At 37.8% G+C, this 24,645-nt stretch overlaps 1 protein-coding gene across 3 annotated transcripts in view; it reads right to left on the bottom strand.

Moving 5' to 3' along the window:
* Positions 1 to 24,645, bottom strand: part of SUGCT (succinyl-CoA:glutarate-CoA transferase) — an 810,507-nt gene that overhangs the window by 460,136 nt on the left and 325,726 nt on the right. For 2 of the 3 annotated variants that reach the window (XM_062178190.1, XM_062178188.1), the window contains exon 10: positions 5,314 to 5,385. The exons of the other annotated variant lie outside the window; for it this stretch is intronic. In XM_062178190.1, coding sequence (XP_062034174.1) covers positions 5,314 to 5,385 — 72 coding nt within the window. The remainder of the gene's footprint in view (positions 1 to 5,313; positions 5,386 to 24,645) is intronic. 3 annotated transcript variants of the gene reach the window in all.

The following is a 24,645-nucleotide window of genomic DNA, read 5'->3' as shown; positions in this document are numbered from 1 at the left end:
TCCTACAGATAATTTTTGTTATTGCTTTTAGTTGCCAGTTGACCTGGTTAGATCCAGGCTTCCAGCTCCAACCCATCTTCTGTGTGCTTTGATTTTAAAGCCGGTTCTGTTTTCAAAGCCTTTCCAGAGCTATTTGGATCTCTTTTGCATGTTCCCCACTTAATGGTCATACAAAAACTTGGAAAGTTAGTCATCTATTTTGTCAGTTCAGTTGTGAATATCTTTGGTATGCTGCTTTTGAATCAGATCAGTACATGTGTAGTCCAGGAGCTCATAAACAACTTTAAAATTCACCTTGCAAAGTTCTTTCCTTCTTCTCTGCAGTCTCTCTAGAACTTTTCAGTTCCCTAAGGCTCTTCGCTCACTAGCATGCTTCCTAAGCAGAGTCCAACAGGTAGGAGGACAATGGCAAAAAAAAGCAACAAGGATTCAACCCTCTCTTTCTCTCAGATCAAAGCTCAGAAATGAAGAAGAAATTTCCTCGGGGCCAGTGCTGTGGCTCAGTTGGTTGATCCTCCGCCTGCAGTGCCGGCATCCCATATGGGCTCTGGGTTCTAGTCTCGGTTGCTCCTCTTCCAGTCCAGCTCTCTGCTGTGGCCCAGGAGGCAGTGGAGGATGGCCCAGGTGCTTGGGTCCCTGCACCTTGCATGGGAGACCAGGAAGAAGCGTCTGGCTCCTGGCTTCAGATCAGCGCAGCACCTGCCCGGCTGTAGTGGCCATTTGGGGGGTGAACCAATGAAAGAAAGACCTCTCTCTCTGTCTCTCTCTCTGTCTATAACTCTACCTGTCAAATTAAAAAAAAAAAAAAATTCCTCTTCCTCAGAGTTTGGCTCCTGCTTCTATGTTGCTGCTACTACAGGATTGCTTGGAGCTGGGGCATAAGAAAATGGAAAAGAAGAAAATAAAAGAAGGCTTCCATATTCTGTTTGATGGTACACTTTGCTTTTTCATGCTCCCTTCACCAGAAACAAAGAGCATCTCTCAAGTTCAGCTCTGCTGCCTGATAGCCCCTTCCAGGTTTCAGAATCCACTGTACTTAGGTAAAAGAATAACTTGAGAGAAAAACTGGTAACTTTACTGCCACTTTAGAGGTACTTCAAATTCCGATGCTCTTCCCCAACTCTCCTACTGCTTAGTTTTCAGAGTCCTTGAGTAAGTGCACCACACACCCTGTCCTGGAGTTATCACTATGCTCAGGGGAAAAGACAGGCAGAAGAGTATTGACATTTCTGCACCAGAATCTCTACACCCAATTTTCATAGAGATCATGTATTAATGTACATGATAAGCTGGAACTACACAAAGTTTTTACTTACCTAACTCTTAGAAATTCCCACATATTACTTTAAAGAGTTTATGGAAAATGGAAGTAAAAAAGTTTGTTTTTGTCTAAAGCTATTTAAAATCTATGCATACTTTTTCATAATATGTATTTTCCATGAACTTTTTTGAAGACTTGCTCATGTACATTAGTGTAGTTATGTTTCATAATCTTCATGTTATATATAAGTAAACAAATGCCTAGAAAACATTAAGTACCTTGATAGAGGCCAACTGACTAGTGACAAGATTCAGAGTAGGACTTAAGAATTTTACTAAGCCATCTTCAGACTACATACTCCAAAATCAACAACAATGCTTATTAAAATTGAAATTTCCTATGCCCCACAAAGACACATAAATTAAAATCTTTAGGAATGTGGCTCCAGAAGATTCCCATACATCCAAAGGTTGAGAATAATGCTTATTGCCTCCAATAAAAGTAGCTTTCAGTCTAAATGACTTTTAAAAGACTGTCAATATACTTCAAATAGAAATACCCATTAGTGTTGGCATCAATCAGCTTAAAATAGCTTACATATGCTCACTTTCTCTAACTCCACTGTACCATGTTAAAAGACATAAAATAGGATTTGTTATAAGTCAAGGTTCACTTTATACACACCGTATTTTCTGAACCCTAGGCCTAGGAAATAACATTCTTGCTCCCATTACAATCACTGACAATAAGTGTTCCCTAATAACACCTCCCCCCAAGAATATCAAATCAGAATATCAAATTCTATTTTGGAAAGAGACTAGGCATAAGTAATTTCTACTTGTTCACCAAAAAACAATACTGCTAGGCCAGCACGGTAGTGTAGCAGGTAAAGCCACTGCCTGTAGTGCTAGAATACTAAATGGGCTCTGGTTCAAGTCCCAGCTGCTCCACTTCCCACCTGGGAGACCCAGAGGAAGCTCCTGGCTCCTGGCTCCTGGCTTCAGATTGGCCCAGTTCTGGCCATTGAGGCCATTTGTGGAGTGAACCAGTGGATGGAAGACCTCTCTCTGTCTCTGCCTCTGCCTCTCTCTAATTCTGCCTTTCAAATAAATAAACAAATCTTTTAAAACGAACAAACAAAAAACAATACTGCCACATTTCTTCAAGGGAGGTGAAGCTGTCCCATTCTTCCTGAAGGACTTTATTCAGCCAAAGGACAATTTTAATGGACTCCCATTCCAAAACTGGTAATGTTGTAGCACAGTGAGTTAAGTTGCCATTTGGGATGCCCACATCCCATATCATAGTGCCTGGTTCCAGAACTGGCTATTCTGCTTCTCATCCAGCTTCCTGATAATGCATCCTGAAAGACAGCGGTTTAATGGCTCAAGTATGTGAGTCCCTGCCACCCACACAGGAGACTCAGATAGAGTCCTAGGCTGCCGGTTTTAGCCTGGCCCAATCCTGCATATTGTGGGCATCTGGGGAGTGAACAGAGGGTGAAAGATGTCTTTCTTGCTCTTTCTCTGCTTTTCAAGTAGATGAAAATAAAATAAACATTTAAAACAAAAACTGGGGACCTCATCTTCTACCAGTTTTGTTTGAAAAATGAGTGCTTCAGTGACAGATAAATCTGAGTAAAATTACTTGGAAGAAACTCATTCACTATAGTGTATATATATGCATACATACATACATACAACTGGGAGCGGAGGAAAATTTGCATCAGAATAAGGAAACATGACTTTTCTAGGGTGAGAAGGTATTTAGGATAAGTTTGCAAGTAAGGATATAACTATAAAGATTGAAAAAGTCACTCTGTCCTTTATGTGTTGTTCAATGTGAATTAATGCTATAACTAGTATTCAAACAGTATTTTACACTTGATGTTCTGTGTGGGTGCAAACTGATGAAATATTTACTTAATATATACTAAATCAATCTTCTTCTATATATAAAGAGAACTGAAAATGAATCTTGATGTGATGGAATGGGAGAGGGAGCAGGAGATGGGAGGGTTGTGGGTGGGAAGAAAGTTATGGAGGAAAAAAGCCATTGTAATCCATAAACTGTACTTTGGAAATTTATATTTACTAAATAAAAGTTTAAAAAAAGTCAATCAGATTACAACATTCACTCAGGATGCCTATTATGTAAATAATATTAAAATCCCAGATACACAAAGCTTATCTTTCTGGGCCTCTAAAAGAACTTTATAAATATCCCCTTAATAGCTTTTACAAGGAAAATCAGTCCTAACTCACATACAGGAAAATCAAGGTCCACTATGCCATTCTTCAAGGCCTTCAGCTAGTCTTCTTACTGAAAAATGGTTAAGGGCTGGCTCTGTGGCATAGTGGGCTAATCCTCTGCTTGCAGCACCAGAATCTCATATGGACTCCAGTTCATGTCCGGTTGCTCCTCTTCTGATGCAGCTCTCTGCTATGGCCTGGGAAAGTAGTGGAAGATGGCCCCAGTGCTTGGAGACCCTGCATCCATAAGGGAAATCTGAAAGAAGCTCCTGGCTCCTGGCTTTGGATCAGCCCAGATCTGGCCATTGTAGCCATTTGGACAATGAATCAGTGGATGGAAGACCTTTCTCTCTTTCTCTCTCTCTCTCTCTAACTGTACCTCTCAAACAAATAAATAAAATCTTAAAAAAATGTAAAAACATGTTATACCAGTAATTCATATTTTAGTACTAAAACTAACATTCAGCTTTTAAATAAAAATATTCTTCAAAAATGTTTGTATGGATATTTATGAGGAAGTTCAAAAGTTTCAAACTGATCAGCAGTAACAAATCAGAAATAAAGGAATTCAGTAGTTTTTTTCAACAGTGAAGAATATGTCAACCAGTAATCTTCCCCCCACCACCCTCTTTGGAGAGAGAAAACTCCAAAACATATGGCCCAGGAAGAAAATCTGTACTCGTTTATAGCAATGAACTGGCTTTTACATCTTTGCAGTTAGAGTACGCAAATGACTTCACAGGCAACAGCTTCCGTATGTTTCATATTTTTAACATTGACCGTTCATAATAAAGATTCTTTGATCCCAGATCAAATGTTTGAATCAATTTTCTCTACACTTACTGAGTCACCATTATAAAAGCTTCCCGCCTTCCCACCTCAGATGTTCCTGCCCTTCCTGCAATCGGAACTATCTCCATTTGTCACCTTCTCTGTGGCACTTCCCACCACTTTGCTGTGGTTTTTGGCTCTGCTCATTAACCCCTCATACAAAAGAAGCACAGTAATAAATAATTTTTGTACATAATAAGTTAACTACAATAAATAAGGTTTTCTAAGGAATTCAGAGGTTAATATGTAATAAAAGTGAAAGCTCATAATAATATGGTTAGTAAAAAAACTAGTTGTTTCCAATCAGAAAAAAAAAAAAGCAAAACACTGAACATCTAAATTAAGGAAAAAACATCACATTAAAAATGTCTAGGCAAGGCTACAAGTTAAGAATATGCTAACATAAAACTATTTTAAGTGATTCACAGTCCTTTTTGTAAGTCTTTGTTGAGGAGAATATTTTTAAGAGAACTTTAATTCTTAAAATGTGAATTTTGCAAAAAGGTATTTATTAAAAAAGATTAATTTTAAAACTGGTTAAAATTTCTAGTGGTAATAAAATAAATTTAACAGTAATGTAACCATTAAACTAAAAAAAAAAAGCTTAGGGCAAGTTAAACCTGGCATTTTTAAAGAAAGAAGAAAAGGAAAATAATATCACACTTAAAAATCCTTTTAAAATATATTTTTCTATTCTACTTTTGTTTAGACTTTTATATACATCAAAATTTACTATACTATCTTTATTTCAAAGTACAGTCAGATTCCACAATACTACAAAACAAAAGAGATCTAATGTTGACCCTGCCCTTATCAATTGTAAGTAAAATGGTATACTTTCAGGTGCTAACACAGGAAATTGTAAGTTGGTTATGGATTTAGTATTATGTTCTAGACAAAACTGAATTTTGTCTGTATAAAATGAATCGTTGCATATATCATCTGCACACACCAATGATTCCAGATTACCTTGCACACAGTGGTGAACTGTTGGTTATTTCCGGCTCCAACTACAAGATAGCCATCTTTGGTTTTAAAAGCCTAAAATAAATACATACATAAAAAATACATGTTTATATGTTGACAATTCCACAGAATTTGACTTTAATTATGAAACATCAACATAAAAAGATTTTGCTAAAGCGATGTTACCAATTAATATCGACTAATTATATTTTCTCTTAATATTTGAAAATTGTTTTCATTTAGAATTTTCAAAGTAATTCCTAGCTCTTCGTATATCATATATATCATATATATTCCTAGCCCTTATAATATCAAAAAATGTTGGCCGGCACCACGGCTCACTAGGCTAATCCTCTGCCTGCGGCGCCGGCACACTGGGTTCTAGTTCGAGTCGGGGCGCCGGATTCTGTCCCAGTTGCTCATCTTCCAGTCCAGCTCTCTGCTGTGGCCCAGGAGTGCAGTGGAGGATGGCCCAAGTCCTTGGTCCCTGCACCCACATGGGAGACCAGGAGAAGCACCTGGCTCCTGGCTTCGGATCAGCACGAAGCGCCGGCCACAGCGGCCATTGGAGGGTGAACCAACGGAAAAGGAAGACCTTTCTGTCTCTCTTTCTCTCTCACTGTCCACTCTGCCTTTCAAAAAATAATAATAATATCAAAAAATGTCATTCAGAAAAGTTAAATGTTTGCATGTGATTATTACTCATAATATGAAATTCTATATTAATAACAGCATGGGTTATTTTTGAATGTTTCAAAAATTTTTGTTTATTTCCATTTTTTCATATAAAGAAAAGAATATTATAGGGGAAATATTATTTTCTACAAAGTGTATGAAGAATATATGGAAAACAAGGAAGGAACAAAGGAAAGGAAAGGAGGGACAGAGGTAAAGGAAGAGGAAGAAAGAAAGGGAGGGCAAAGGAGTTGAGGGAACTATACTTCTTATTTGAATATGTCAGATGGAAACATTTTTTGGACATGCTTCACTTTTTAGTACTGAAAGTTTACACAGCAAGATCTCGCTGGACAGCACGTTGCTTTATGTTGCTGAAAATGCCTATCCGTCTCTGGAGACAGTCTCATCAGGACAACAACAGACTTTTAAGTGATTGACACTCCCACCACACACAGCCTTCTCCATCCAGACAACTGTTCAACACTCCTTTCTCCACATATGATCTCAATGAACTTGCAGGAAACAAAGTTTAGCCTCATTCCTTCTTTCACAAAGTAAATGAGGGCTTTGAATTTCCTTTCTACCTATGTAAAAATTACTCTGGATCCTAATCCACTTTTACTTCCCTTACTCCTGTCTCTAAGAAAGATAATGACTATCTTTCTTGGCAGGACCTAACCAGTTACTAATATTCTTCATGCTATCTTTTGCCCACAGGTTCCAGAATCTACTCAATCATCCTTAAACCCTTAATTTCTATAGAACCCTCTTCCACTCATCTATAGGCTCATGCATCCACTAAGAATTTCACTCACAGCAACAAAGCAAAATTTACATCAGTCCTGAACTACCCTTCACAAGCTAGCTTGGATTTATTTTCCTTCCCTCCCTCTCCTAATAACATAAATGTATCAACTGCCTGCAATTCCTCACTATCATCACATTACAACAGGATAAGAATCGTAATGATAAAGGCTATCAATGTACTGAGGCTACACTTTCTCTTACCTCTCTGTATTATTTTGTACTGTTAGCCATTACCTCTTTAAGGATTCTGTCTTATCTCCAACCTCTGTCCAAGTTCATCTCCTATCTCTGACAAATTTTTCACTTGCCCTTTGGGCAGGTTTCCCTTCTTTTTAGCCTTCACCATACCTTGAGAATCTGCCTTTGGACTTTCTTTTTTTAAAAATTTTATTTAGTAAATATAAATTTCCAAAATACAGTTTATGCATTACAATGGCTCTCCCCCCCCCATAATTTCCCTTCTACTCGTGCCCCTCCCATCTCCCGCTCCCTCTCCCATTCCATTCACATCAAGATTCATTTTCAATTCTCTTTATATACAGAAGATCGATTTAGTATATATTAAGTAAAGATTTCATCAGTTTGCACCCAAACAGAAACACAAAGTGTAAAATACTGTTTCAGTACTAGTTATAGCATTACTTCACATTGGACAACACATTAAGGGCAGATCCCATATCAGAAGTAAGTACACAGTGACACCTGTTGTTGACTTACCAATTTGACACTCTTGTTTATGGCATCAGTAATCTCCCTAGGCTCTAGTCATGAGTTGCCAAGGCTATGGAAGCCTTTTGAGTTTGCCAACTTCGATCTTATTCCAACAGGGTCAAAGTCAAAGTGGAAGTTCTCTCCTTCCTTCAGAGAAAGGTACCTCCATCTTTGATGGCCCCATTCTTTCCACTGGGATCTCACTAGTAAAGATCTTTCATTTAGGTCTTCTTTTTCTTTTTTTTTTCCAGAGTGTCTTGGCTTGCCATGCCTACAATACTCTCATGGGCTCTTCAGCCAGATCTGAATGCCTTAAGGGCTGATTCTGAGGCCAGAGTGCTGTTTAGGGCATCTGCCTCTCTATGAGTCTGCTGTGTATCCCACTTCCCATGTTGGATCGTTCTCTCCCTTTTTGATTCTATCAGTTAGTATTAGTAGACACTGGTCTTGTTTGTGTGATCCCTTCGACTCAGACCTATCAGTGTGATCAATTGTGAACTGAAATTGATCACTTGGACTAGTGAGATGGCATTGGTACGTGCCACCTTGATGAGATTGTATTGGAATCCCCTGGAACGTTTCTAACTCCACCATTTGGGGCAAGTCCGATTGAGCATGTCCCAAATTGTACTTTCACTTCATTCACTTCTTACTTAGCCAACAGTCACATGTGGCTATTAAGTTTAAATGAACTGGGGCCGGCGCTGTGGCACAGCAGGTAAAACCACCACCTGCAGTGCCAGCATCCATATGGACTCTGGTTTGAGTTCCAGCTACTCCACTTCTGATCCAGCTCTCTGCTACAGCCTGGGAAAGCAATAGAAGATGGCCCAGGTCCTTGGGTACCTGCAGCCACCTGGGAGATCTGGAAGAAGCTCCTGGCTCCTGGCTTTGGACCAGCACAGCTTCAGCCACTGCAGCCAACTGGGAAATGAACCAGCATATGGAAGACCTCTCTCTCTCTCTCTCTCTCTCTCTCTGTCTCTCCTTCTCTCTGTGTAACTCTGACTTTCAAATAAATAAATAAATCTTTTTTAAAAGTTTAAATGAGCTAAAATTAGCCAGTCACAAAAGACCAAAAGATCATTTATTATGATTCAATTTGTGTCCAAAATAGGCAAATCCACAAAGAAAAAAGATAATATTCACCTTGGGAAGAGGAACTTGAGGGGAAATGGAGAATAATATCAGATTTCTTATTAAGAAAATGAAAATGTTGTGAAATTGATTGTGGTATGAATGGAAAACTCTGAATACACCAAAAATTATTAAACCATAAACTTTAAATGAGTGAATTAAATTGTATATCAATTATATCTCAATAAGCTGCTATTTAAAAATTAAATCAATAATTCAGATCCATAACCACAGTAGTTATATATCAACACATGTGGCTAGTATCTACTATATTAGGCAATTAATAAAGGGTTGGTAAATGTTAATGAATCAATCAGATTATTGCTTCCAGATAACATAATATGGATCTCCAGTAAAACACTATAATAATGTTTTATTTTATTTACTTTGTGGCTCTGGCAAGGGACACTATTCAGAATAGATACCGCATGAGCTCACTGTCTAACTCTGCCTGTCAAAAAAAAAAATAAAAAAAAATAAAAGTGGAGATAGTGAAGTCTCAGGGAAGAGTTAGGTAAAAAACTGCGGAGGAAACTCTTCTGGAATTGGAGGGACACGGTGGATCTACATGGAGGACGTGGGCACCACAGCTCAGGAGCCCACTTACCAAGAATCTCCTCCTCTGCACCAGCACTGGAAAGAGAGGTGAGGTGAAACTACAGGGAGATTACTGACGCCATAAACAAGAGTGTCAATGGTTAAGTCGACAATAGGAGTCACTGCGCACTTACTCCTCATGTAGGATCTCTGTCCTTAATGTGCTATACATTGTGATTTAAAGCTATAACTAGTACTCAAACAGTATTTTACACTTTATGTTCTGTGTGGGAGCAAACTGTTGAAATATTTACTTAATATATACTAAATTGATCTTCTGTATATAAAGATAATTGAAAATGAATCTTTGTTTTTTTTTTTTTTTTTTTTTTTGAAGGTGGAGTGGACAGTGAGAGAGAGACAGAGAGAAAGGTCTTCCTTTGCCATTGGTTCACCCTCCAATGGCCGCCGCGGTAGGCGCGCTGCGGCCGGCGCACCGCGCTGTTCCGATGGCAGGAGCCAGGTGCTTCTCCTGGTCTCCCATGGGGTGCAGGGCCCAAGCACTTGGGCCCTCCTCCACTGCACTCCCTGGCCACAGCAGAGAGCTGGCCTGGAAGAGGGGCAACCGGGACAGGATCGGTGCCCCGACTGGGACTAGAACCCGGTGTGCCGGCGCCGCAAGGCGGAGGATTAGCCTAGTGAGCCGCGGCGCCGGCTGAAAATGAATCTTGATGTGAATGGAATGGGAAAGGGACTGGGAGTTGGGAAGGTGGCGGGCAGGAGGGAAGTTATTGGCGGGAGAAGACATTATAATACATAAGCTGTACTTTGGAAATTAATATTTCCTAAATATACGTTAAAAAAGATCCAAATCAATAAAATCAGAAATGAAAAAGGGAATATAACAACAGACACCACAGAAATAAAAAAAATCATCAGAAATTACTACAAAGAATTGTATGCCAGCAAACAGGGAAATCTATCAGGAATGGATAGATTCTTGGACACATACAACCCACCTAAATTGAACCATGAAGACATAGAAAACCTAAATAGACCCTTAACTGAGAAAGAAATTGAATCAGTAATAAAGGCCCTCCCAACAAAGAAAAGCCCAGGACCGGATGGATTCACTGCTGAGTTCTACCAGACATTTAGAAAAGAACTAACTCCAATTCTTCTCAAACTATTCAAAACAATCGAAAAAGAGGGAATTCTCCCAAATTCTTTCTATGAAGCCAGCATCACCTTAATTCCTAAGCCGGAAAAAGATGCAGCATTGAAAGAGAATTACAGACCAAGATCCCTGATGAACATAGATGCAAAAATACTCAATAAAATTCTGGCCAATAGAATGCAAAAACACATCAGAAAGATCACCCAACCAGACCAAGTGGGATTTATCCCTGTTATGCAGGGATGGTTCAATGTTTGCAAAACAATCAACGTGATACACCACATTAACAGACTGCAGAAGAAAAACCATATGATTCTCTCAATAGACGCAGAGAAAGCATTTGAAAAAATACAATACCCTTTCATGATGAAAACTCTAAGCAAACTGGGTGTGGAAGGAACATTTCTCAATACAATCAAAGCAATATATGAAAAACCCACGGCCAACATCCTATTGAATGGGGAAAAGTTGGAAGCATTTCCGCTGAGATCTGGTACCTGACAGGGATGTCCACTCTCACCACTGCTATTCAATATAGTTCTGGAAGTTTTAGCCAGAGCTATTAGGCAAGAAAAAGAAATTAAAGGGATACAAATTGGGAAGGAAGAACTCAAACTATCCCTCTTTGCAGATGATATGATTCTTTATTTAGGGGACCCAAAGAACTCTACTAAGAGACTACTGGAACTCATAGAAGAGTTTGGCAAAGTAGCAGGATATAAAATCAATGCACAAAAATCAACAGCCTTTGTATACACAGGCAATGCCACGGTTGAGGAAGAACTTCTAAGATCATTCCCATTCACTATAGCTACAAAAACAAATACCTTGGAATAAACTTAACAAGGACGTTAAAGATCTCCACGATGAAAACTACAAAACCTTAAAGAAAGAAATAGAAGAGGATACCAAAAAATGGAGAAATCTTCCATGCTCATGGATTGGAAGAATCAATATCATCAAAATTCCATTCTCCCAAAAGCAATTTATACATTCAATGCAATACCAATCAAGATACCAAAGACATTCTTCTCAGATCTGGAAAAAATGATGCTGAAATTCATATGGAGACATAGAAGACCTCGAATAGCCAAAGCAATCTTGTACAACAAAAACAAAGCCGGAGGCATCACAATACCAGAATTCAGGATATACTACAGGGCAGTTGTTATCAAAACAGCATGGTACTGTGCATTGATTTTATATCCTGCTACTTAGCCAAACTCTTCGATGAGTTCCAATAGTCTCTTAGTAGAGTTCTTTGGATCCCCTAAATAAAGAATCATGTCATCTGCAAAGAGGGATAGTTTGAGTTCTTCCTTCCCAATTTGTATCCCTTTAATTTCTTTTTCTTACCTAATGGCTCTGGCTAAAACTTCCAGAACTATATTGAATAGCAGTGGTGAGAGTGGACATCCCTGTCAGGTACCAGATCTCAGCGGAAATGCTTCCAACTTTTCCCATTCAATAGGATGCTGACTGTGGGTTTTTCATAAATTGCTTTGATAGTGTTGAGGAATGTTGCTTCCACACCCAGTTTGCTTAGAGTTTTCATCATGAAAGGGTGTTGTATTTTACCAAATGCTTTCTCTGCATCTATTGGAGAGTCATTTGGTTTTTCTTCTGCAGTCTGTTAATGTGGTGTATCACATTGATTGTTTTGCGAACGTTGAACCATCCCTGCATACCAGGGATAAATCTCACTTGGTCTGGTTGGGTGATCTTTCTGATGTGTTTTTGCATTCTATTGGCCGGAATTTTATTGAGTATTTTTGCATCTATGTTCATCAGGGATATTGGTCTGTAATTCTCTTTCAATGCTGCATTCTTCCTGGCTCAATTTAGGTAGGTTGTATGTGTCCAAGAATCTGTCCATTTCTGATAGATTTCCCTGTTTACTGGCATACAAGTCCTTGTAGTAATTTCTGATGATTCTTTTTATTTCTGTGGTGTCTGTTGTTACGTTTCCATTTTCATCTTTGATCCTATTGATTTGGGTCTTTTCTCTTCTTTTTTTAGTTAGTTGGGCCAAAGGGGTGTTAATTTTATTTATTTTTTCAAAAAACCAGCTCCTGGTACAGAAACAGATGGATAGACCAATGGAACAGAATAGAAACAACAGAAATCAATCCAAACATCTACAGTCAACTTATATTTGATCAAAGATCCAAAACTAATCCCTGGAATAAGGACAGTCTATTCAATAAATGGTGCTGGGAAAATTGGATTTCCACATGCAGAAGCTTGAAACAAGACCCCTACCTTTTACCTTACACAAAAATTCACTCAACATGGATTAAAGACTTAAATCTACGACCCAAAGCCATCAAATTATTAGAGAGCATTAGAGAAACCCTGCAAGATATAGGTACAGGCAAAGACTTCTTGGAAAAAACCCCAGAAGCACAGGTAGTCAAAACCAAAATCAACATTTGGGATTGCATCAAATTGAGAAGTTTCTGTACTTCAAAAGAAACAGTCAGGAAAGTGAAGAGGCAACCGACAGAATGGGAAAGAATATTTGCAAACTATGCAACAGATAAAGGGTTGATAACCAGAATCTACAAAGAAATCAAGAAAATCCACAACAACAAAACAAACAACCCACTTAAGAGATGGGCCAAGGACCTCAATAGACATTTTTCGAAAGAGGAAATCCAAATGGCCAACAGACACATGAAAAAATGTTCAAGATCACTAGCAATCAGAGAAATGCAAATCAAAACCACAATGAGGTTTCACCTCACCCCGGTGAGAATGGCTCACATTCAGAAATCTACCAACAATAGATGCTAGAGAGGATGTGGGGAAAAAGGGACACTAACCCACTGTTGGTGGGAATGCAAACTGGTTAAGCCACTATGGAAGTCAGTCTGGAGATTCCTCAGAAACCTGAATATAACCCTACCATACAACCCAGCCATCCCACTCCTTGGAATTCACCCAAAGGAAATTAAATTGGCAAACAAAAAAGCCATCTGCACATTAATGTTTATTGCAGCTCAATTCACAATAGCTAAGACCTGGAACCAACCCAAATGCCCATCAACAGTAGACTGGATAAAGAAATTATGGGACATGCACTCTATAGAATACTATACAGCAGTTAGAAACAATGAAACCCGGTCATTTGCAACAAGATGGAGGAATCTGGAAAACATCATGCTGAGTGAATTAAGCCAGTCCCAAAGAGACAAATATCATTTGTTTTCCCTGATCGGTGACAACTGAGCACCAAAGGGGAAACCTGTTGAAGTGAAATGGACACTATAAGAAACAGTGACCGGATCAGCTCTTGTCCTGACTCTAGATGTACAATGTAATACTTTATCCTTTTTAGTATTTGTTGTTGTTGTTGTTGTTATTGTTGTTCTAGTACTAGTGGTTGAATTCTGTAATTAACACACAATTATTCTTAGGTGTTTAAATTTTAACTGAAAAGTGATCCCTGTTAAATATAAAAGTGGAAAAAGAGAGGGAGGAGATGTACAATTTGGGACATGCTCAATCGGACTTGCCCCAAATGGTGGAGTTAGAAATGTGCCAGGGGATTCCAAAATAATCCCATCAAGGTGGCATGTACCAATGCCATCTCACTAGTCCAGGTGATCAATTTCAGTTCACAATTGATCACACTGATAGGTCTGAGTCGAAGAGATCACACAAACAAGACAAGTGTCTGCTAATACTAACTGATAGAATCAAAAAGGGAGAGAACTATCCAACATGGGAAGCAGGATACACAGCAGACTCATAGAATGGCAGATGCCCTAAATTTCACTCTGGCCTCAGAATCAGCCCTTAAGGCATTTGGATCTGGCTGAAGAGCCCATGAGAGTATTGTGGGCATGGAAAGCCAAGATACCATGGAAAAGAAAAAAAAAAAGAAGAAGACCTAAATGAAAGATCTTTACTAGTGAGATCCCAGTGGAAAGAATGGGGCCATCAAAGATGGAGGTACCTTTCCCCGAAGGGAGGAGAGAACTTCCACGTTGACTATGACCCTATCGGAATAAGATCAAAGTCAGCGAACTCTAAAGGCTTCCATAACCCTGGCAACTCATGACTAGAGCCTAGGGAGATTACTGACGCCATGAACAGGAGTATCAAATTGTTAAGTCAGCAACAGGAGTCACTGTGTACTTACATCCCATGTGGGATCTGACCTTAATGTGTTGTCTAATGTGCAGTGATGCTATTACTGTACTGAAACAGTATTTTGACACTTTGTGTTTCTGTGTGGGTACAAACTGATGAGATCTTTACTAATTATATACTGAATCGATCTTCTGTATATAAAGATAATTGGAAATGGAAATAAAAAACCTGGTGTTAAATTGGAAATGGCATAGAAAATTAATTTTTAAAAAAATATATTATCTAGGATCTCTGTCTTTAATGTGCTGTACACTGTTATTTAATACTATAACTAGTACTCCAACAGTATTTTTTCCACTTTGTGTTGCTATATGGGAGCAAACTGTTGAAATCTTTACTTTATATATACTAAACTGATCCTCTGTATATACAGAGAATTGAAAATGAATCTTGATGTGAATGGAAGGGGAGAGGGAGTGGGAAAGGGGAGGGTTGCGGGTGGGAGGGAAATTATGGGAGGGGGGAAGCCATTGTAACCCATAAGCTGTACTTTGGAAATTTATATTCATTAAATAAAAGTTTAATAAATGAAAAAGAAATCAATGCACAAAAATCAACAGCCTTTGTATACACAGGTAATGCCACGGTTGAGGAAGAACTTCTAAGATCAATCCCATTCACTATAGCTACAAAAACAATCAAATACCTTGGAATAAACTTAACAAAGGACTTTAAAGATCTCCACGATGAAAATTACAAAATCATAAAGAAAGAAATAGAAGAGGATACAAAAAATGGAAAAATCTTCCATGCTCATGGATTGTTAGAATCAATATCATCAAAATGTTCATTCTCCCAAAAGCAATTTACAGATTCAATGCGATACCAATCAAAATCCCAAAGACATTCTTCTCAGATCTGGAAAAAATGATGCTGAAATTCATATGTAGACACAGGAGACCTTGAATAGCTAAAGCAATCTTGTACAACAAAAACAAAGCTGGAGGCATCACAATACCAGATTTCAAGACATACTACAGGGCAGTTATAATAAAAACAGCATGGTACTGGTACAGAAACAGATGGATAGACCAATGAAACAGAATAGAAACAACAGAAATCAATCCAAACATCTACGGCCAACTTATATTTCATCAAGGATCTAAAACCAATTCCTGGAGCAAGGACAGTCTATTCAACAAATGGTGCTGGAAAAACTGAATTTCCATGTGCATGATGTAAGACCCCTACGTTAAACCTTACACAAAAATCCACTCAACATGGATTAAAGATCTAAATCTATGACTCAGCACCATCAAATTATTAGAGAACATCAGAGAAACCCTGCAAGATATAGGCACAGGCAAAGACTTCTTGGAAAAGACTCCAGAGGCACAGGCTTTCAAAGCTAGAATTAACAATTGGGATTACATCAAATTGAGAAGTTTCTGTACTGCAAAAGAAACAGGAAAGTGAAGAGGCAACCGACAGAATGGGAAAAAATATTTGCAAACTATGTAATTGATAAAGGATTAATAACCTGAATCTACAAAGAGATCAAGAAACTCCACAACATCAAAACAAACTACCCACTTAAGAGATGGGCCAAGAACCTAAATAGACATTTTTCAAAAGAGGAAATCCAAATGGCCAACAGACACATGAAAATATTTTCAAGATAACTAGCCATCAGGGAAATGCAAATCAAAACCACAATGAGGTTTCACCTCATTATAGTCAGAATGGCTCGCATACAGAAATCTACCAACAACAGATGCTGGCAAGGATGTGGGGAACAAAGGAACTAACCCACTGTTGGTGGGAATACAAACTGGTAAAGCCACTATGGAAGTCAGTTTGGAGATTCCTCAAAAACGTGAAGATAAGCCTACCATACAACCCAGCCAACCCACTCCTTGGAATTTACCCAAAGGAAATTAAATTGACAAATAAAAGAGTTGTCTGCACCTCAATGTTTATTGCAACTCAATTCATAATACCTAAGACATGGAATCAACCTAAATGCCCATCAACAGAAGACTAGATAAAGAAATTATGGGCTATGTACTCTATAGAATACTATACAGCAGTTAAAAAAGTGAAATCCAGTCATTTACAACAAAATGGAGGAATCTGGAAAACATCATGCTGAGTGAAATAAGCCAGTCCCAAAGGGACAATTATATGTTCTCCTTGATCGGTGATAACTAACGGAGCATCTAAAAGGAAACCTGTTGAAGTGAAATGGACACTATTAGAAACAATAACTTGATCAGCCCTTGTGCTGACTGTCGAGGAACAACTTACTATTTCATTCTTTTTAGTATTTTTTGTTGAAAAATGGGATGGGAGAGGGAATGGAAGATGGGATGTTTGCTGGTGGGAGGGAGGTTATTGGGGGGAAAAGCCGCTATAAGCCAAAAGTCGTACTTTGGAAATTTATATTTATTAAATAAAAGTTGAAAAAAAAGAAAAAATAAATAAAATAAAATAAAATAGGATACCACTTGGTGTGATCTTTGTATTAATTTTTCATGATTTTCACCTTTATATAAATTTCTAGTCTTTTTTTTTCACTTAATATCCTTTCACAGCATCTTTGAATGGCATTGTTTTTAATGACCACAAATATCTGTTTCAAATTTTGCTGAAGCATTTTCAATTCATCTAAACTGAAAGAAAGGAGTTGTTTTATTTTGACTTCAAATCAAGTCCTATATCACACAGTTAATATTAGAAACAAAAATTATTTAACTTCATTGAAACTCTAAAACAAGATGTCTGATCTAATTGAGATTCCTTAAAAGACACTCCTCTCTTCCAATAAAACATGTAGGATATAATAGCAAAGTGAATCCCAGCTCTGCCATTTATTTCACCTACCTGGTACTAAGTGAGTTACATAATTGCAGAACCTCAATTTTTAATTTTATAAAATAAGAACATCTTTAGAATTATAATAAGTTCATGAAACTATGTTTATCCATGCCTTTGACAAATTACTTATTAACATAATTTACTCTGAAGACTTTACATAAAATGGATAGAAAATGGCAAGCCAAATGGTTCTGGCCTTTCACATGAGAAGTACATTCTAACAAAGTAATAGACATTAATCAAGGAGCCACACAAATAATTACAGTGATAAAAACTAGAAAGGAAATGTACAGGCCATAGCAAGATCTTCTAGTAGTTAGAGCTACTCTTATCTTTGTTGCGAGATTCCTCACAAAGAGATCTCTGAGCTGGGATCAGAGCCATTAATCAGGTAAAGAGCTGAGAGAGGAGAGGATTGCTGGCAGAAGGAAATTCATTTGCAGAGGGGCTGTGGTGGGAAGAAATAAGAACCCATGAGGGAACAAGAGGCAGGGCAGCTATAGAGCACAGAAAGAGCCAGATGAAATTAAAAGCTATAGAAAATAAATGATCAGAAAGCCAATGGGAAGTCACTAAAATGGCTTGAGTGAACAATCATGCTTGCATTTTGAAAAGACCTTTCCAGTTGTGACGTAGAGAACTGATTGGAGGATAAGTTTAGAAATGAGGAGGTCAACTAAGAGACCACTGCGATGTCCACAGTAAAATATGGTGTCTTAGATTAGGGTCCTGAAGATAGAAATGGAAGAAAATAGATTCAAATAATATTTAAGTGGTCAAGTCTACAGGAGTTGGTAATGGACTTAATATGATGGTCATGAGTTGAAGACTGAGGGAAAGGAATATATCATGGATGATGTTTATGTTTGTAAGAAGCTTTTGAGATTTTATACCAGAAATTTCACATGAATAAGGCTTGTGAACTAGATGAAAATCTGTAAAGTAGTAAAATATTGTGTCATTTTCTTATAATGTATAACTGAAGTTAACTATAGAGTAGGAAGAAAAAGGTAATCAAGTAAAGAAAGGTACTCCCATTTGAAGTCAAGGTAAAAAGCCAGACATTAAATTGAGAACAGAGGACATATAAATTGAGAACTCTAAGATGGTCTTCATTGCCTTTGTTGGATCAAGGACTAAAAAACAGTTAAGAAAATGAATAGAGAATATGTGAACATCTGTTTGAGAAGCTTGGTTGTGAATAGGAGGAATAAACATAGACTGGGAACATGGCTGAGCATGTGTGCAGATGTAAGTTCCTGTATTGGTTGGGTGGTGAGAAGCTGAAGCATCCCATTGGATGTTTCAACTTTCTTATGAAATAAGGGATGATGCCATCAACTGGAGGTAGAACTAGGGAAATATGATATGGGAAAGTGAAAAGTTCTCAAGTATCATTAAAGAGAAGGGAGAGCAGAATGATAAGATAAACACAAGTGGAATGCTGAGGTGTTGAGAGCCTAGTTCAGTGATTTTCTCCATTATCTCTCAGTTTTCCAAACATAGGATTAATCTATATTCAGAGTTTGTCAGGTGGATATGACAAAAAATACACAGAAGTAGAAAAATTTTTAAAATATCCAGAATATTTATTCAACAATAAGTCATGGATTATCTCTCTAAGGAAAAAAAGGTGCTGAAAATAGATGGAGGTCATAGATAGGGCAAATGGAGAAGCACTGGTGGATTTGAAGTCCTGATAAAGTCTAAGAATAGACATGTTGGGAATAGTTGAACAAGCAAAGTTGAAGAACAGGAAATAATCCATGAATAGAATGTAAAAGGCTCTATTCAGTGTTTGTAGAAGTGAAGTAGCTTCAGGTTATGATTAGAAAGTCACAGTGTGGAATACATAAAAACTACTTGCTGATATGAGACAGATATTTAACATATCTCACTGCTACTAAATAATCACTAACACAATGTGTTCCACATAAAAGGAACTTTTCAGTGCATTTTAACCCCTTAGATGTTTTCTCTTGAGCCCTTATCATTTTTGCGAACTCTTTCTTTATTCCTGCTCAATTTCTTGGTAACCTCACTCTCTATACTAGGCAAGGTAAATGACAAGATACTATGTGCTCACACTAATAGTAGACTTGCCATCACAAGAAAAGCTCATTCCAAATTCTCCTGATCAGGCTACAAACACTCATGGCTAGTCTGTTTCTATTGTAATGAATTCCAGCCCCCAGAGGAAAGAAAACTGAAATGATAGGGGCATAGGGTAGTAGGGGCAAGCAATTAAAAGGATAATGTCAAAATCAAGTCTTTCCTACAAAGAGACCAGATTGTATTCTTCCTGAGGAAAGAAAGCCTCTCACTATGTATTATGCTTATACAGGGAAGACAAGATTCACTGGTAGGAAGATCAAGGAGAAATTGCATGGTTTTCTTTACATTCTATACATGATAAGCCTCTCCTGGGGAGGAAGATGTTTCTCAAGGGTAGAAGAATATTGATGAACTAAAGGATTGCATGTTTCAACCATTTGCCATGAGCAAATTGGGAATCATGTAAAACAAAGGGTTAGGAGTTGATTTCCCCTTGTTACAGCAGTTTTAAATATAAGTTGTGACCACACTTGTGGGAATGCAGGTTAGAGATAATGGATACAAGAGTAGAGGATGTTGGCCATGTAAAGACTGAGAAATAAGAAGGCTAATCTGGAATTTCTGATGCTGTAGGAGTTTTTGGTCCTCCCCCAGAGACTTTGCTTTATGAGTTTCCAGGCATGCTAGCCTCATTTAATGATGTCCTGATAATAAAGCTAACTGAAGATGAAAATGCAAAAGTACTTGGAAGCCCTTCATCAACCTAATATATCAAAAGGAATATAAAAAGGAATATAAAAGGAATATAAAAAGGAAAAATGTACAACCAAAGTTTTCTGTGTTATTTTTCTTATGCTATATATCAATGTATCTAATGTACTCTCTGGCCTAAATAAAGTACATGCAATTGGTAGTGAGTGCACATCAACAACAAGAGGACAAACTTCAAGCCTTCCAGGGCCACCCACTTTTTAACAAGAATTTCTTCCACAAAAGGTAACCATTGCTAAAGGACTTTATCATCCACTGGAAAAAGACATTCCATGAAGTTTACCTCACTACTATGAGAATGTTTTCTGGAATGCCAAGCAGTTATTGACTTCTGGGTCTGTGCTGGTACACAGTGACAAATATAGAGCACTATTTCCTACCACTGGTAGTTCCATTCACCTTATGGTGCTGGAGCTCAGCTGAGCCAGATGTTACCAAGGCACATACAGCTTACAAATCAAAAACAGCGTCATCTATGGACTGCCACAATACAGTTGGGTGATGTCAAAAGCCATAGGAAATAAATGATCATAAAGCTAATGGGAAGTAAAAGACCTTTCCAGTTGATGTGGAGAACTTATCAGAGGATAAGTTTAGAAATGAGGAGGTCAATTAAGAGACCACTGTGATGCTCACATTAATAGATGGTGTCTTCGATTAGGGTCCTGAAGACAGAAATGGAAAAAAATAGATTAAAGCAAAATTTAAGTGGTCAAGTCTACAGGAGTTGGTAATGGACTTAATATGATGATCAAGAGTAAAAGGCTGGACAACATTGTGGCATAGCAGGTAAAGCTACTGCCTGCCGTGTCAGCATCCCATAGGTGCACCAGTTAAAGTCCCAGCTGATCTACTTCTGATCAGTACTCTGCTATAGCCTGGGAAAGCAGTAGAAGATAGTCTAAGTATTTGGGCCCCTGCACCCATGTAGGAGACCCAGAAGAAACTCCTGGTTCCTGGCTTCAGATCAGCCCAGCTCCAGCTGGCCCTTGAAGCTATTTAGGGAGTGAACCACTAGATGGAAGACTTCTCTCTCTCTCCCTCCGCCTCTGCCTCTCTGTAACTCTGCCTTTCAAATAAACAAATAAATCTTAAAAAAAAAAAAAGACTTTAAGGCTGAAGGAAAGTAAGATATCATGGATGATATTGAGGTTTGTAAAGGAGCACAGGATTCCCCAATTTCACCTACTACCCACAGGGCTTTGTATTCAGAGCTTTTATACATTTTTTTAAAAGATTTATTTATTCATTTGAAAGTCAGAGTTATACAGAGAAAGGAGAGGCAGAGAGAGAGAGAGAAAGGGAGAGAGAGAGAGAGAGAGAGAGAGAGAGAGAGAGAGAGAGGTCTTCCATCCGCTGGTTCATTCCTCAGTTGGCAGCAACTGCTGGAGTTGAGCCAATCAGAAGCCAGGAGTCAGGAGCTTCTTCCAGGTCTACCATGTGGGTGTAGGGGCCCATGGACTTGGGACATCTTCTACTGCTTTCCCAGGCCATAGCAGAGAGCTGGATCGGAAATGGAGCAGCCAGGTCTCGAACCGGTTCCCATATGGGATGCCCGCATTGTAGGCACCAGCTTTACCTGCTATGCTGCAGCGCCGGCCCCCAGAGCTTTTATATGGAATGAACCACTTTGAAAACACATTGCTATATGCAATCAGTCCCTTGCTTTGAAGTAGCCTCAAAAACAATGTTATATACTTATTTCCTGCCCCAGATCCAGATTAGGATCTGCCACTTTCATAGGAAATTTGACTATTAGAGGTATCCTTGAGACTCTCCAAATCTACTAAATTTCACTTCAAATCAAACATATCTAGGATTTTTGATCACCTAGCTTGTGATACTGTTTATGAACGTAATAACAAGGAGGGTAATGAGAAATTGTCTTAATTTTTTTTTATATTCTTTACAAGTTGTCAATGGATATTATTTCTCTTATGAAGAGTCCTTTGTGAGGAAAATCTTCTGTTATTCAACAGGCAAATCATATATCCTGGACATACTATAAAATGTCACATGGAGTGTGTGGCTATAAGAAGGAAAATCTGGTTCAGACTTATTCAACAGAGGTAGCCATGTTGGACTGCTAGAGGATTAAGGTCTCAAAAGGGTATGTCAACTATTTCTACTCTGTGAAACTGGCACACATAAAAAGCAAGATCAATGGTTACCCAAAAGAATTGAACTCATATGGACATACACACCATGACTGAGGTCATGGGAGCATTACACAAGGTTTGCAACAAACTTTAAAACAACCAGGAAGTTATTCCTTCCATAGTCTCTTAAAAGCAAAATCATTAGAAATATTCTTCCTAACAATGTGAAAAAAAATTCCATTAGGTCAGAAAGTGAAAAAAAAAAAAAAAAGCAGTAACTCTTCTCTGGTCTCCATAATCACAAAAGAGAAAATATTTGGAATTGCTATGCTACCACCATCCCTGAGATGAAGGGACTATATTAGCTAAAAGGTTAAGAGCAACAGGCAAATTCTGCTTTAATTTAGAATTATTTATCTGTTTGACTAATTGTTATAATTAAGTTTCTGTGAAATTATTGCTCTGTAAGTAAAAGTGGGATTTAGGAGTTTGTATGCACAATAATAGAATGAGATAGAAATAATTTATCATTGCCAGTCCCCCAAACACTGTAATTCTTCATCCCAATTACATTAGATATGTTTAATTCCTACTTCACTCCAAACCCCATGAAGAAGCAGCACTAGATAACATGTGAGTGACCATCCTCATCCCTGAGTAAATGGAATAACATGGACACCATTCCCAAGCAGCAAACAGATTCACTATGCAGGAAGGACATCAGATTGGGGATTCAAAATGTCACGTGAAGGTGGCACTGGGATGGTCATATTAGGTTTATGTAAAAAAAACTCAGAAAGTCTAAAACTGAGACAAAAAAACACAATAAACAAAAGAAACAAATATGGACAAAGAAACAGTCTCATTCCTGATTCTTATAAAAATTAATTATGTTTTCATATGAAATTACTAACTTTACAATAAATGTCTCTTTACTCACCCTCAGTCATATTTATCTGAGCTATATTGATTTCTGTTTTTTGTAAACAAAGGAGACTCATAGATTTCCCTAGATTTGTGATACGATACAAAATCAGGATTATTGTATTTTTGGAGTTCTCTTGTCAAGTAGAGTTTTGGGAGGAGCAGTGAATGAAAAGGTTGTATCAGAACCTTATAAATTCAATTCATTGCCTATTTGCCCAGTACAGGGCCTGGCATACAGGCACACCTTACACAAGTTCACATCTATTTGAAAGCAGCTTTTTATAAGAGATTTTCAATGGACAAATCCCAACCTAATTCCATAAAATATTATTCCAATAATACTAATTCGAAACTGTTTCCCTCTCTCTCTCCACAACCATCCAAACACACACACATACATACATTCATATACACAAACACACATACACACACACTTTTGTTCACTCAAATAAATTTGAGAAATGCAAGTTTAAGAGATTTTTGGTTTTGATATTCAAAAATCCCAAATGTTCTTGTGAAATTATAAATCTCCAAATGAGGCCTAGAATTTAAAAGGGAGTATCCAATACTGGGTTAATTGTGAAACGCTCTTTTGAGAGCATACAAACTAACTTCTCCCAGAAGTATATGCCACCGAACAATTAGAGTTCTGGGTAGCCCATTAAACCCATGCAAGAACAAGGACGCTACTCACAACCAAAGGAATCTATCCAGTGTGATCTCTCATTTTCTCCAATGTAACTTTCACAAATTAATTGATTTATTCTAAGTTCTATTTTGTATCCCTTTAAAAACATACATCATGTTTGCAATATTATTCATGTCACTAAATAAAGGTTATACAAAATGCCAAAAACAAACTGTGTGACTTAACCATGTAAATAACTTGGTTTCTTTTTTTCAAATATAGTATAGTAAATTGTTTCGACAGGGTGGATTTAAAAAATTACCATGAGGTAACTGTGACAGAAATTAAAACAGTAATAAAGGCCCTCCCAACAAAGAAAAGTCCAGAACCGGATGGATTCACTGCAGAATTTTATCAGACATTTAAAGAAGAACTAACTCCAATTATTCTCAAACTATTCAAAACAATCGAAAAAGAGGGAATCCTCCAAAATTCCTTTTATGAAGCCAGCATCACCTTAATTCCTAAACCTAAAAAGATGCAGCATTGAAAGAGAATTACAGACCAATATCCCTGATGAACATAGACGCAAAAATTCTCTATAAAATTATGGCCAATAGAATGCAACAACACATCAGAAAGATCATCCACCCAGACCAAGTGGGATTTATCCCTGGTATGCAGGGATGGTTCAATGTTCGCAAAACAATCAATGTGATACACCACATTAACAGACTGCAGAAGAAAAACCATACGACTCTCTCAATAGATGCAGAGAAAGCATTTGATAAAATACAACACTCTTTCATGATGAAAACTCTAAGCAAACTGGG

The sequence above is a fragment of the Lepus europaeus genome, chromosome 20 (assembly GCF_033115175.1).
Source record: "Lepus europaeus isolate LE1 chromosome 20, mLepTim1.pri, whole genome shotgun sequence".
Lineage (NCBI taxonomy): Eukaryota > Metazoa > Chordata > Mammalia > Lagomorpha > Leporidae > Lepus > Lepus europaeus.
Note: the sequence above shows the minus strand (reverse complement) of the source record. Positions and strands in the feature narration are given on the sequence as shown.